The sequence below is a fragment of the Hippopotamus amphibius genome, chromosome 13 (genome assembly GCF_030028045.1).
Source record: "Hippopotamus amphibius kiboko isolate mHipAmp2 chromosome 13, mHipAmp2.hap2, whole genome shotgun sequence".
NCBI classification, from domain to species: domain Eukaryota; kingdom Metazoa; phylum Chordata; class Mammalia; order Artiodactyla; family Hippopotamidae; genus Hippopotamus; species Hippopotamus amphibius.
Genome location: NC_080198.1, coordinates 5,177,463 through 5,190,992, shown reverse-complemented (window position 1 = coordinate 5,190,992; position 13,530 = coordinate 5,177,463). Strand labels below are relative to the sequence as shown.

Genomic DNA, 13,530 nt, shown 5'->3' with positions numbered 1-13,530 from the left:
GCTGATTGTTCCATAATAACTCCATTGAGTCTGGCCCTCACAAAAATCCAAATGGATTCTGGCAGATTGCAGCAGACCACCACAACCTCAACCAAGCAGGAGCCCCAGCTGCATCGGCTGTGCCAGATGTGGTATATCTGCGGAAGCATATCAACAGACCCACAGGCATCTGGGTGGGGCCACAGACCTGGCGATTGCATTCTTTACCATTCCCATGAGGAAGGAGGTTCAGAAGCAGCTCATATTCACAAGGGACAGACAAGAGTACACCTTATGATTTGCCTCACGGCTGTGTTAACGCCGCCATCCTCTGTCGTAAGGTATTCAAAGGAAACCAGACTACTTGGATATTCTGTATAATCTCATTGGTTCACTACATCAATGACATGTTGCTACTGTCACTTGGTGAGTAATAAGGGCAAGTATACTGGAGGCTTTGGTAGCTAGATGCACCCCAGAGGGTAAAGGACAAACCCTGTGAAGTCTGAGGAACCCACTGCATCAGGGAAGTTCTTAGGGGTCAAGCGATCTGCAGCATGCTGGGACTTCCTCTCCAAAATAAAGATCAACTTACGGCATCTTGTACCTCTCACCACTAAGAAAGAAGCACAAGGTCTGATAGGCCTTTTCAGGTTCTGGAGGCAGCATATTCCACACTTGTGAATAATGCTTAGAGCCATTTACCAAGTGATAGAAAAGGATGCCAGGTCTGTGAGGGGCCAGAGTAGAAACGAGCTCTGCAACAGATCCAGGCAGCAGGGTAAGCAGTCCTCCCATGCGGGTCATAACAGCCTATAAACTGTGGTATTAAAGGTATCCTCCGTGTACACAGAAGTCATGGGAAGTGATGGTAGGCTCCCAGAGGAGTTCACAATGTAGACTGCTAGAGTTCTGCAGCAAGACCACGCCATCTGTAGTGAAGAACCCCACACCATTTGAAATCGGCTCTGAGATGCTACACCCTGGAGAGACGGAGCTTCTCACCATGAGACATCAAATGACCATGTACCGAGAACTGCCCACTACGAGCAGGGACCTGCCAGATTCACCAAGTCATGAGGTCAGGAAGCTCAACAGCAACCCACTATAGGATGGAAGCGATACACCAGCACTGGATGTGAGCAAGGCCAGAGGCCATAAGTCAGCTGCAGAAACAGGGAACCCAGATGGCCCCAGTGTCCACTGTTGCACCAGCACATACGGTTCTACTTCCCTGGCTCATGCACATGGCTACAAGGAGGCTTCTGGAGGAGGATAAAGGATGAGCTTGCTTCAGGGATGATCTGGCTTGTTGCATGTGAGGGGTGAACATGATACGTCACAGCTACCCCGAGAGCCGGCCCTGGGGGACCCTGCTGAGGGGCTAGCAGCCCAAGCAGCACGCCGCGGGCGCCGCCCCCCGTCACCCACTTTATATGGAAACAGTGGCCCAAGATGAGAATATATAAAGACTCAAAGAGTGGATAATAATTCACTGGTTGGTTAGGGGCCTTAAAGGAAAAAGACTGGAAGACAGAAGACAGGATTTGGGGGAAGAGGCATGTGGATGGCCCTATGGGAGGGTGCACAAAATACGAAGATCTTTGTATTGCACGTTAATGTGCTTCAGAGAGCAGCCACCACAGAAGAAGCAACGACAACCAAAAGAACAATTCAGCCAGTAGACTCAACGGGCTCTGTCATCCCAGTGCCGGCACAAGGGCTTGTAGCAGGAGTAGTGGGTGGCGGGGACAGAGCTGCTGCCTACATCCAACATCATGGCCTTCTACGCACCAAGGCTGACTCGCCACTGCTGATGATGAGAGTCTATCCTGACAGCAACAGAGACCAACACTAAGATCCTGATAACACGACCATCTCTTGAGACTAATCAGCCCCTTGGTGATAAGCGGACTCTACTGGATCCCTTCCACCTGGGCAGCAACTCATCTTGCCTGGAAGTGACTCATATTCTGAGCATGGGTTGGCCTTTCCTTCCCACAGGACTCAGCCAATACCACTGCACAGGGCTCACAGAACATGTGATGCACCAGCATGGCTGTACCATGCAACATACTTGTGGGACCCACGTTAGAGCAAAGGAGGTGCAGGGGTGCAGGACGGGCACAGAATCACAGCTCCACAGTTCCTACCACACACTATGCCAGAGCTGCCAGCCTGGTAGAGCAGTAGTTCTCAAAAAGGGGACATTTTTGGCCCCCACAACAAAGAATTACTCAGCCTAAAATGTCAGTAGTGTCCCTGCTGAGAAACCCAATGAAAGAGCAATGGGGAACAGCTGAGCGCCAGCGTGGAGATGCTACCCTGTGACAGTGGCACACAGGATATGCCCTGAATTCATGGCCAATACAGACTAGAATACATGAGTTCCACATACTCTAAGTGGTGGAATACATGAGTCTGGAAACCAAGGGGTAAAAGGAGAAACAGCTTTGCTTACTGTCATTCCCGGTGACCCACCTGGGAAATCTGTGTTTTCCATCACCACTTTAGGACCGTGGGTCTAGAGATCCTAGTTCCCAGAGAAAGAATGCTTCTCCCAGAGGATAGAGTAAGCATCCTATTAAACTTAAAGCTATAACAGCCATCCAATCACTTTAGAATCCCAGGCAGACAAGAAGTCCAGCAGACAAAGAAATGAATCACCGTAGAGGCAGAAATAATTAACCCGGGGCTTCCCTGGTGGCACAGTGGTTAAGAATCCGCCTGCCAATGCAGGCGACACGGGTTCAAGCCCTGGGCCAGGAAGTTCCCACATGCCATGGAGCAACTAAGCCCGTGAGCCACAACTACTGAGCCCACGTGATGCAGCTACTGAAGCCCGCGCATCTATAGCCTGTGCTCCGCAACAAGAGAAGCCACCGCAGTAAGAAGCCCGTGCGCTGAAATGAAGAGTAGCCCCCGCTCTTCCCAACTACAGGAAGCCCGCGCACAGCAACGAAGACCCAATGCAGCCCATAAACAAATAAATAAATTTTAAAAAATTGAAAAAAAAAAAAGGAAAAAAGAAATAATGAACTCTGACCATCAGGAGGTAGGGCTGCTGTTACACATCTCTTACTATCTCCTGCCCTTCAACAGTAAATGGAAAGTGTAGCAGCCACAGTCCGAGATGGGCGTGGTGACCAGGGTCTCGGACTCCTCAGGGGTGAGGGTCTGGGCCACCTCACCTAGACCAGCCGAAATGCTAGAAAGGGTGAGGGGGATTTGGAAGGGGCAGCAGAGGAGGGAGAAGGTGGGTATCAATGGTAGCTTTAAGCCTGGATGCAGCTCTGGGAACTGTAGCTCAGTCCACTAACTTTATTTTTGTGTGTTTCCTCAGGATAAGAAGCCAATTAGAACCTAGATCATCCAGGCTTTCACAGAGGCCACACAGAGGGATTTGGAAGTTTATTTTCATAGTTAAAGGAAATTCCCAGCCCTTTTCCCTTGCTCAGTTTCTAAAAGTTGGCAGCTAGGCACATTATCCTTCCCTATCCTCTAACCAGAGAGTAGATGATATCTCTCTGGAGAAATTCTACAGATACTGAAACTTGGGGTCCAAAATGAAACAGTCAGGTCCTTGTCCCAAATCCTATAGTGAAGCTCCCAGCTGACAAGCTCTATCCATCACAAAGAACTCCCAGTCTGCATTTTGTAAAGTGCCTTGCCCTTTAAAAGACAGGCCACAATGAAAGAAGACATACAGATGGCCAACAAACACATGAAAAGATGCTCAACATCACTAATCATCAGAGAAATGCAAGTCAAAGCCACAATGAGGTATCACCTCACACCAATCAGAATGGCCATCATCACAAAGTCTGGAAACAACAAATGTTGGAGAGGGTGTGGAGAAAAGGGAACTCTCCTGCACTGTTGGTGGGACTGTAAGTTGGTACAGCCACTATGGAAAACAATTTGGAGGTTCCTTCAAAAACTACAAATAGAACTACCATATGATCCAGTCATCCCACTCCTGGGCATATACCCAAAGAAAACCATAATCCCAAAAGAAACTTGTACCATAATGTTTATTGCAGCACTCTTTACAATAGCCAGGACATGGAAGCAACCTAAATGCCCATCAACAAATGAATGGATACAGAAGATGTGGCATATATATACAATGGAATATTACTCAGCTATAAAAAGGGATGAGATGGAGCTATATGTAATGAGGTGGATAGAACTACAATCTGTCATACAGAGTGAAGTAAGTCAGAAAGAGAAGGACAAATATTGTATGCTAACTCACATACACGGAATCTAAAAATGGTACTGATGAACTCAGTGACAAGAACAAGGACGCAGATACAGAGAATGGACTGGAGAACTCGAGGTATGGGAGGGGGCGGGGGGTGAAGGGGAAACTGAGAAGAAGCGAGAGAGTAGCACAGACATATATATACTACCAACTGTAAAATAGTCAGTGGGAAGTTGTTGTATAACAAAGGGAGTCCAACTCAAGGATGGAAGATGCCTTAGAGGACTGGGGCAGGGAGGGTGGGGGGGACTCGAGGGGGGGGCGTCAAGGAAGGGAGGGAATATGGGGATATGTGTATAAAAACAGTTGATTGAACCTGGTGTACCCCCCCAAAAAAAAAAAAAAAAAAAGACAGGCCACAATGGATGTCCAAACATTTGAGGAAAGCTTCTAACACAACAGATGAGAGTGAATCCATAGAAAAAAAGGAACTAGGAGAAACAGAGACAATATAGAGGGGAAGAAAAAACTTCAAAAATTATAATAAAGATCATTAAAGAGATGAGGAAAGATAACACATTCAAACAATAAGAACAGGGTGCTATGAAAGAGAGCGTTCAGAGGAAATTATAACTTCGCAGAAATGTCAGGAGAGCAATTTGAAAAATTCTTTTGGAAAGCAGAACAAAAAACTCAAAGAAACAGGAACAAGGGTAAAAAAACAAACAAGGAGGTCCCACAACCAACAGGAATTCTAGAAAGAAGGAAGTAAGAAAATGGATATGAAGAAATGATAAAAGAAAACTTCATTACAGAACTGATAAAAGAAAATTTCCCAGAATTGAAGCTCTGAATTTCCAAAACAGGCTCATGAAATGCCAGAGTGATAAATGAAAAACATGGGAATTCCCTGGAGTTTCAGTGGTTAGGACTCCTTGCTTCCAGTGCAGCGGGCAAAGGTTCGATCCTTGGTCAAGGAACTAAGATCCCACAAGCTGTGTGGTGCGGCCAATAATAATAATAATTTAAAAAAAATAAATGAAAAAATATACACACAAAAACAAAGGCAAATCGTCATGAAATTTAAGAATACTGGAAAAAAGGAAAAGATCCTAAATACTGTCAGATAAAAAAGGTCACATTCAAAGGACAGGGAATCTGAGTAGTGTTGGACTTTATAACGCAACACTAGAAACTAGGAGAAATGAAGCTATAACTTAAAACTTCTGAGGGAAAATTATTTCCAGCCTAGAATTTGACATCTAGCCCAAACTATCAATCAGTGTGAGGGTAGAATTTTCTGAAGTACATGGTCTTAAAAAATTTACCTCCTTCACAACCTATGTTAGGAAGTACTAAAAGGTATACTTCATCAAAATTAAAGTGTAAACTGTGAAAGAGGAAAAGATCCAGAAAACCAAAAACTAGAAAAAGAGAGGGGAAGAAACCCTCAGGTGTAATGAAAGAAAGTTCCAGCCCTGAAAGGAACAGGGGACGCAAGGCTCCAGGAAGAACGTCCCCAAGAAAAGCGAGAAACAGAGAAAACATCAGATGTGTCTGTCTACAATGGGAGATGTTTTACAGAGTTTGAGGGTGAATTAGTTATAAGTATGTAGAAATTAAGCAAGTGAAAAAATGAGATAATGCTTAACTCCAAGAAAAACAAAGTTGTACAGGAAAGGAAATTTCATAGTAGTACACCTCAGCAATGAAGAAAGTCAGCTGTCATAATAAAGTAAATATTGACTATTAATCTAACCCCAAATTACATAATAACTATACGTGAAGCATCAGTGGCAGGGGAAGGGGAGGGGGGGTAGAGAGAGCGAGAGAGTGAGTGAGTTGAGTGAGAGAGAGTGTGTGTGTTGATGGGGGTGCATAAGAGAGTAAAAAAACCCCTCATTTTCCATATAAGGATGACAAAAATAAAGTATAAAATTGGAAAAAGTCAAGAAATAGTCAAATCATATTACTTAGAAACATGGAGGTAAACATCAGAAGAATCAGCGAAGAAGATGAAAATAGTTGCTCTGGGAAGTAGCACAGACAAGTAGGAAGGTGTACAGCAGGGAACTGCTGCTTTTTGTTATAAACTTTGGGGTACCACTTGTTTTGTTTGGTTTTGGGGGGGTGTTTTTTTTTTAACCACTTGGTTTTTAAATAATATGCATGCATTACTTTGAGAAAAGTAAAAATTAAGAACAAAAAACTTCTATCTAAAGCAAACATGGCAAAATCTGTTAACCTGATTGGTGGGTATTCTGGGCAGATATGTTATTCTCCAATATTACATTTAAAATAATTCCTATTTTTTAAAGTTCCCTTTCAGTTCTAGAAATTCCACTCATTTGTTATTCAACATACTATTAATTGCCCCTATTATATGGAAGAGGAAGAACATTAAGAAAGTAAAATAGTGTTCTTTATCTTAAAGATTAAAAAAACTGTGAAGTCTATTGCTTAAAAAAATCTTAAATCCACATGACTTTTCTCAAAGGAAAGTTTCTTTAATTTTCAAAAAACTTAATCTTCTTTTGAAGAACGCCTTGAAAGGAAGTTTTGTTTGATATACCAAAAGAAAAGTTCCAAGACACGATGCATATCACAAGCAGGAAAAAAACAAGCTTCAGAATAACACGTATGAACACATTTACGTAAAATAAAACCAAACAAAAAAGACCAAACCATTTCATAAACGTGTATAGGTACAAATACAGACAAAAGTGCAGGCAGCAAGATCTGAAAGAAAACACGCAAGCTGTTAATAAGGCTACCTCTGAGGAGGCATATCAGCTTGGGGATGGAAAGAAAGTAATCTCAATTTATTTTCACTTGTTTTTAATTAATAATTAATACACATAGTAAGAACTTCAAATGGCAAAAAAGACACACATGGTGAAGACCAGTCCCCACCCCCCCACCTCATGTCAGCCCTTGGTCCCCTTCTCCAAAGGCAGCCTCTTATCACTAGTCACTTGTGTTACTTATTAGCCTTATTTCAAATATTTGGAAGAACACATTTACACATAAAACTTACTTTTAAAAAAAGGTTATCACACTAGGCATACTGCTCATCCCTACTTTTCCCCTTAAAATAGCTCCTGCCTTAGAAATAATCCACGGGATTTCCCACAGACAGTTTACCTCCAGGCTGCCTTGCTGGATTTTATATACCACTTGGGGATTCTCCTGTAGAATGCTGCCATAGAGCTCACGAAAGTGGGCTATGTTGGGCTTCACAAGATTCAACACTTTTGCCTTATCCTCTCCAACCACCATCCGAAAGTCACCTGGTTAAAACAAATAGAAAAATGAATTTTCTACTGCAAATCCACATTCTGACCTGTGAACTACAGCCCCCCACTGACACTGCACTAGTTCAACCTGGCAGGATCTCTCCTTCAAAACACTTGCTTTTCCACCTTAAAACCATGAACGCAGTACCCCCAAAATGCAGGCACTTGTCTGGGGGAAAGAGAGCCTCTCAAATCACAAAGCCCTTTGGCCAGTTAAAATACAGTTACCTAGGTACAAAAGGTAGTCACCATTGGGAGGTTAATATGTGTTTGTTTTTCCAATGCAGAAGCTTCTGTATGTATAAACGTTCATCTTGTGAACAAAACTGCCTGTGACCAACCACAGAGATGGGAATTGCGTGTATTACCATAGCCATTTCTTTGGTACTGCTTACTCAGCTTGGCCCTGCTTGCTGTGTTTGCATGAGGGCTTTTGAGGTGCTTTATGAATATAGATAACCTTATTATGTTTGAGAAGGGCAAGGTTTACATTTAGAATAAACTTTAAAGTAGATATAATTTAACTTGGTGTACCCCCAAAAAAATAATAAATAAATAAAATTAAAAAAAAAAAAAGTAGATATAATTTTAAAAATTACAAGTGGTGAACTTACCAATCTTCTAAAGAAGCAAGAGGCAATTGGGATGCCTCCTGGGGACACAGATGCTAATGACAGCCATTCTAAGGAGCTCATTCTACCATGAGGAGACTGGTGCTGGGAAGTGTCATCTTGGAGTCCTCTGTCTCACCTATTAGCACCAGGCCCGCACACTTGTGGGTCAGAACCAGTCCCAGGCCCTACAGTGAATCACCCTTGGGCAAGCCCTGACCACCAGCAGACCAGTAGCCACCACACAAGCAGGGCCTGGTAGCCAACCTGGCCAGGGACCAGCCCTGCCTATGAGCATGCCCACAGAAGTCAGTCCCACCACAAAAGAAGGGCCCATGTGGCCCATACAGGGGGCACCCCTAGAGCATATAGCCCTGGTGACCAGAAGGGGGAGTGCTGCTGGGCCCCAGAGGGCATCTCCTACATAAGGCCACTCCTCCAAGATTAAGAAACATCCAACATCACCCTGATGCCAAACCAAACTAGCAGGCAGCACTGCCCTGATACCAAAACCAGACAAAGATGCCACAAAAAGAAAGAAAGAAAGAAAAGAAAAATACAGGCCAATATCATTGATAAATATAGATGTAAAAATTCTCAATAAAATATCACCAAATTGAATTTAACAATATACTAAAAGGATCACACACCATGATCAAGTGGGATTTATCCTAGGGATGCAAGGATGGTTCAATATCTGCAAATTAATTGATGTGATATACCAAATTAACAAATTGAAAAATAAAAATCATATGATCATCTCAATAGATGCAGAAAAAGCTTTTGATAAAATTCAACATCCATTTATCATCAAAACTCTCAACAAAGTAAGTATAGAGGAAACATACTCAACATAACAAAGGCCATATATGATAAACATACAGCCAACATAATACTCAATGGTGAAAAGCTGAAAGGATTTCCTCTAAGATCAGGAACAAGACAAGAATGCCCATATTCGCCACTTTGATTTAACATGGTACTGGAAGTCCAAGCCAAAGCAACCAGACAAGAAAAAGAGGTAAAGGGAATCCAAATTGGAAAGGAAGAAGTAAAACTGTCACTGTTTGCAGATGACATGATACTACACATAGAAAATCCTAAAGATGCCACCAAAAAAACTATTAGAACAAATGAACTGAGTAAAGTTTCAGGATACAAAATTAACACACAGAAATCTGTTGCATTTCTATACACTAACAATGAAATATCAGAAAGGTAAACTAAGAAAACAATCCCATTTACACTTTCATCACAAAGAATAAAATACCTAGGAATAAATCTAAACAAGGAGGTAAAGGACTTGTACTCAGAAAACTATTAGACATTGATGAGATAAACTGAAGACTGTACAGACAAATGGAAAAATATACCATGCTCCTGTATTGGAAGAGTTAATATTGTTAAAATGACCATACTACCCAAGGCAACCTACAGATTCAATGCAATCTGTATCAAAATACCAATGGCATTTTCCACAGAATTTGAAAGAATAATTCTAAAATTTATATGGAAACACAAAGACCCCAAAAAGCCAAAGCAATCTTGCAAAAGAAAACAAAGCTGGAGGTATCATGCGCCCTGATTTCCAACTACACTACAAATCTATAGAAATTAAAACAGTATGTCACTGGCACAAAAACAGACACACAGATCAAAGGAACAGAATAGACAGTCCAGAAATAGACCCACACTTATACAGTCAATTAATCTATGACAAAGAAGGCAAGAATATACCATGGGGAAAAGACAGTCTCTTCAATAAACAGTATTGGAACACTGGACAGCTACATGCAAAAGAATGAAACTGGCTTTCTTTCTCATACCACATACAAAAATAAACTCCAAATGCATTAAAAACTTAAAAATAAGACCTGAAACCATAAAACTCTGGCAGTATGAGCTGTAATATCAGGCTTAGCAATATTTTTGGGGGAAATCTGTCACCTCAGGCAAGGGACATAAAGTAAAAAAAAACAAACAGGACTATATCAAACTAAAAAGCTTTTGTACATCAAAGGAAATCATCAACAAAAATGGCAGCCTACTTAATGGGAGAAGATACTTGCAAATGATATATCTGATAAGAGGTTAATATCCAAAATATACAAAGAACTCATACATAACCCAACAAAAAAACCCAAACAACTTGATTAAAAAATGGGCAGAGGATCTGAACAGACATTTTTCCAAAGAAGTTTTATACAGATGGCCAACAGACACATGAAAAGATGCTCAAATCACTAATCATTAGGGAAATGCAAAAAATATAAAATACACACAAACAGATATACACAAAATGGAACATTAGCCATTAAAAAAGAATGAAATCTTGCCATTTGCAACAACATGGATGGACCTACAGGGCATTATGCTAACCAAAATAAGTCAGACAGAGAAAGACAAATACTGTATGATTTCACTTATACGTGGAAACTAAAAAAACAAAAACAAACAACAAAACTGAAACAGACTCACAGATACAGAGAACAAACAGATGGTTCCGAGAGGAGATGGGGGTAGAGAGATGAGTGAAACAGGTGAGGGAGATTACGAGGTATAAACTTCTGCTTATAAAATAGATAAGTCACAGGGCTGTAACGTACAGCATGGGGAATACAGTCAGTAACACTGTAGTAACTCTGTGTGGTGACAGATGGTCACTAGACTTCTCATGGTGGTCATTTTGTAATGTATAAAAACATAACATTTTTTCAACTTACACCTGAAACTAACACATAATATTGTAAGTCAATTATACTTCAATTTAAAAAAAAACCATCAAAAGGCTGCCTCTAAATGATGCCAAAGCATCTGAAAAAAAAGTATGAAATTCAGTTAAAAAAAAAGATTACGCTCAGTTTAAAGTTAAAAAAAATTGCAAATGGTGAGAAACAAGGAACTTTACATTTGCCTGGGGGATGAACTGAGCTGCAAAAAAATAATTCCAAAGGACAAAGAGCAACTTTTGAAACAAACCCCTGCCCTGCCCACGCCATCGGCGACCGTCAGCAAGATATGGGGGCAAAAGAGTAGGCAAGCGGGAAAACCTGAGTGGATGCCTACTGGGCTAATGTTAACTCGGAAGAGGCTGGGCACATGTGAGGACCTCTGGGGAAGCTCTGAGAAAGCTGTATGGCTGAAGCCTTTCCTGGGCAGACAGAAAGTCAACCAGGGGAGAAGTGAGGGGGAAAGAGCAGGCAGATACCGCAGCTGCTGAGGAATCCCCTGGGGCGAGGGTGACAATGTAATTTATCATCCCAACAAGGTCACTTTTGAGGGTGAAGGGGGCGCTAGGAGTAATCACACTAGGACAAGTAGAAACTGGGCAAATCAGGACATGTGGTTACCCTCGCTGATTTCTTTTCTCCGAAGCAGGGAAGGGAATCATCAAAATTATGACCCTCCACAATAGATTTTCGTAGGGCAAACTGTTGGCTTGTCTGGAAAAATAAAAAGACACCCAACAGTAAACATGTACTTTAGTAAGGAATAAAATACACTGGGTTTTTAAGCTTCAAAGGACCAACTTACACTACAATTTGATAGAAAGCTTGTGCAGACTATAAGCTTTGGAAAAAGACTTACAGCCTCTTGAACCTGACCTTTGTGAGATGAGGTTGGGACCGGTTAGGGCAGTGAGCTCAGGTGAGTCCTGTCCTAACAAGCTACTCAAATACAGACGATACTGTTTTTTCACTATTATTTTAAAGGGAAAGGGAGTTATATAGGTAAAAGCCTAGGACGATTGCTAGGGAGGGTATACAGAAATTGGTTCTTTCACATAATGCTTTTGACTTCAAAACTGCAAAAATCCTTCTAGAAGCTGTGAATGAGGAAACCTCATCTCCTAAGAGCAAGCCCAAAGCAACAAATCCAAACTCAGGTTAGGAGGAAAAGTTTGCTGAGCATCTGCTTCGTCATATTACCTCATTTGTCCACACAGCTGCCCTCTCAGGTGGGTACTGCTCTATTCCCATCTAGCATGAAGGCAACAGAAACACAGGGATGATGGAACCCGCCTGAGGTTTCCCAGGAAGCAAGTGAATACACTCCACACATACAACTGTTCACTGAAGCACTATTTATAACACTGAAATCCTGGCAGCAACCAAATGCCCCACAGCAGGGGAACGGTGCACTCACACCTACCACGGAGCAGGGTACAACCACTAAAAATTACAGGAACCACACATGGTGAGATGGAAAATGACCATGTAATAATGTGCAGTTAAGAAACCAGGAAACAAAAGTACAAGAAGGAAACAACTCTGTAAAAAAACAGGAAAAACAAGACAAAAGGACTATTTTAAAATGGTTATGTTTGCTCTAATAAGATACACATTTATCCTGGGCTTTTTAGTGGTGTGTGCTTCACACTGGCTGTGTCGTTTAGTCCTGGTAAAGCCTCATAAAGAAGGTTTATTCTCAATTTCACAGACGAGGAGATGGAGTTGCAAAGACAGCCTGCCCAAGGCCCAGCCGCCTCTTGGTACCGGGTAGCGATGTGTAGGGTACTAGCTTTACTTCACTTTGTAATTTTCCTCCATTTCCCTCACTTCTGTAATGCTGGCACACTACTTCTAGCATTTTAAAATAAGTTCACAGATGCACAGACATGATGTCTCGGTGAATGTGAATGGAGAGGAAGCTGGGTTCACTTTCCATTGCGTAAATCCTCATGCCTTTATTCAGAGCCTATAAATGTTTTCTATTAATCTCTGAAGGGATGAAATGTCATCATCTCTGAATCTAACATGGCTGGCTCAGAAGTGAAAGATCAATTTGTATCACTGTTGAGTTCTAAATATTTGTGCCATTTCCTCTCTCCTGTATATTCAGCAAACAAAAAGCTCTTATGTTTTAGATAGTAACTTTCTGAGAGAGGGACTGTATTTTACCAAAATGTAAGGGCAAACAAATCCAAATCCTCTGCAAAGAACAACTGCAGGCTGTGAAGAAAGGAGCTGGAAAATACTTTCTGAGAACAAGGACTGGAGCTTATTTGTCCCCGTACCCCCAGCTCCTCACGCGCTGCCTGGCACATGAAGGCACATCAATAAGTGTCTGCTGAACTGAATTTCTCCAACTGCTGTGCAGCAGAACTAGCTCAGCCACGGGGAAGGGCGAGCAAATGGGCTTATTTCCCGCTGCTTCAGACCGAAATGAATAAAACCGTGGGCACAGCATGAACCAGCATCTGATCGTAAGAATCAATTTTTCTTACCTCCACAGATATGCTTACAACAAAATACTGGGATTGAGAAAAACTGCTGACTTTTATTTTATGCCTCTCCTGGTGGGTTTAACTCTTAACTGCTCAAGCCAGGGAACTGCCAGTCTAATTCAATGCATAACCGAAAGGGTACTCTCTCCTTGATCTGAAGTAAAACAAACTCAGAGGCTTGTAACCCATCTGTAGCTGGCCTGCTCTATG

The 13,530-nt window shown here is 42.0% G+C and overlaps 1 protein-coding gene across 6 annotated transcripts in view; it reads right to left on the bottom strand.

Annotated features, from left to right (window-relative positions):
- The window catches only part of TAMM41 (TAM41 mitochondrial translocator assembly and maintenance homolog), a 63,258-nt gene that overhangs the window by 20,592 nt on the left and 29,136 nt on the right, over nt 1-13,530 (bottom strand). For all 6 annotated transcript variants that reach the window (XR_009048789.1, XR_009048788.1, XM_057705801.1 and 3 more), the window contains exon 5: nt 7,331-7,476. Coding sequence is in view for 4 of the 6 variants with exons in the window: in XM_057705801.1 (XP_057561784.1) it covers nt 7,331-7,476 (146 nt within the window). In the remaining 2 variants the exon portion in view is untranslated. The remainder of the gene's footprint in view (nt 1-7,330; nt 7,477-13,530) is intronic.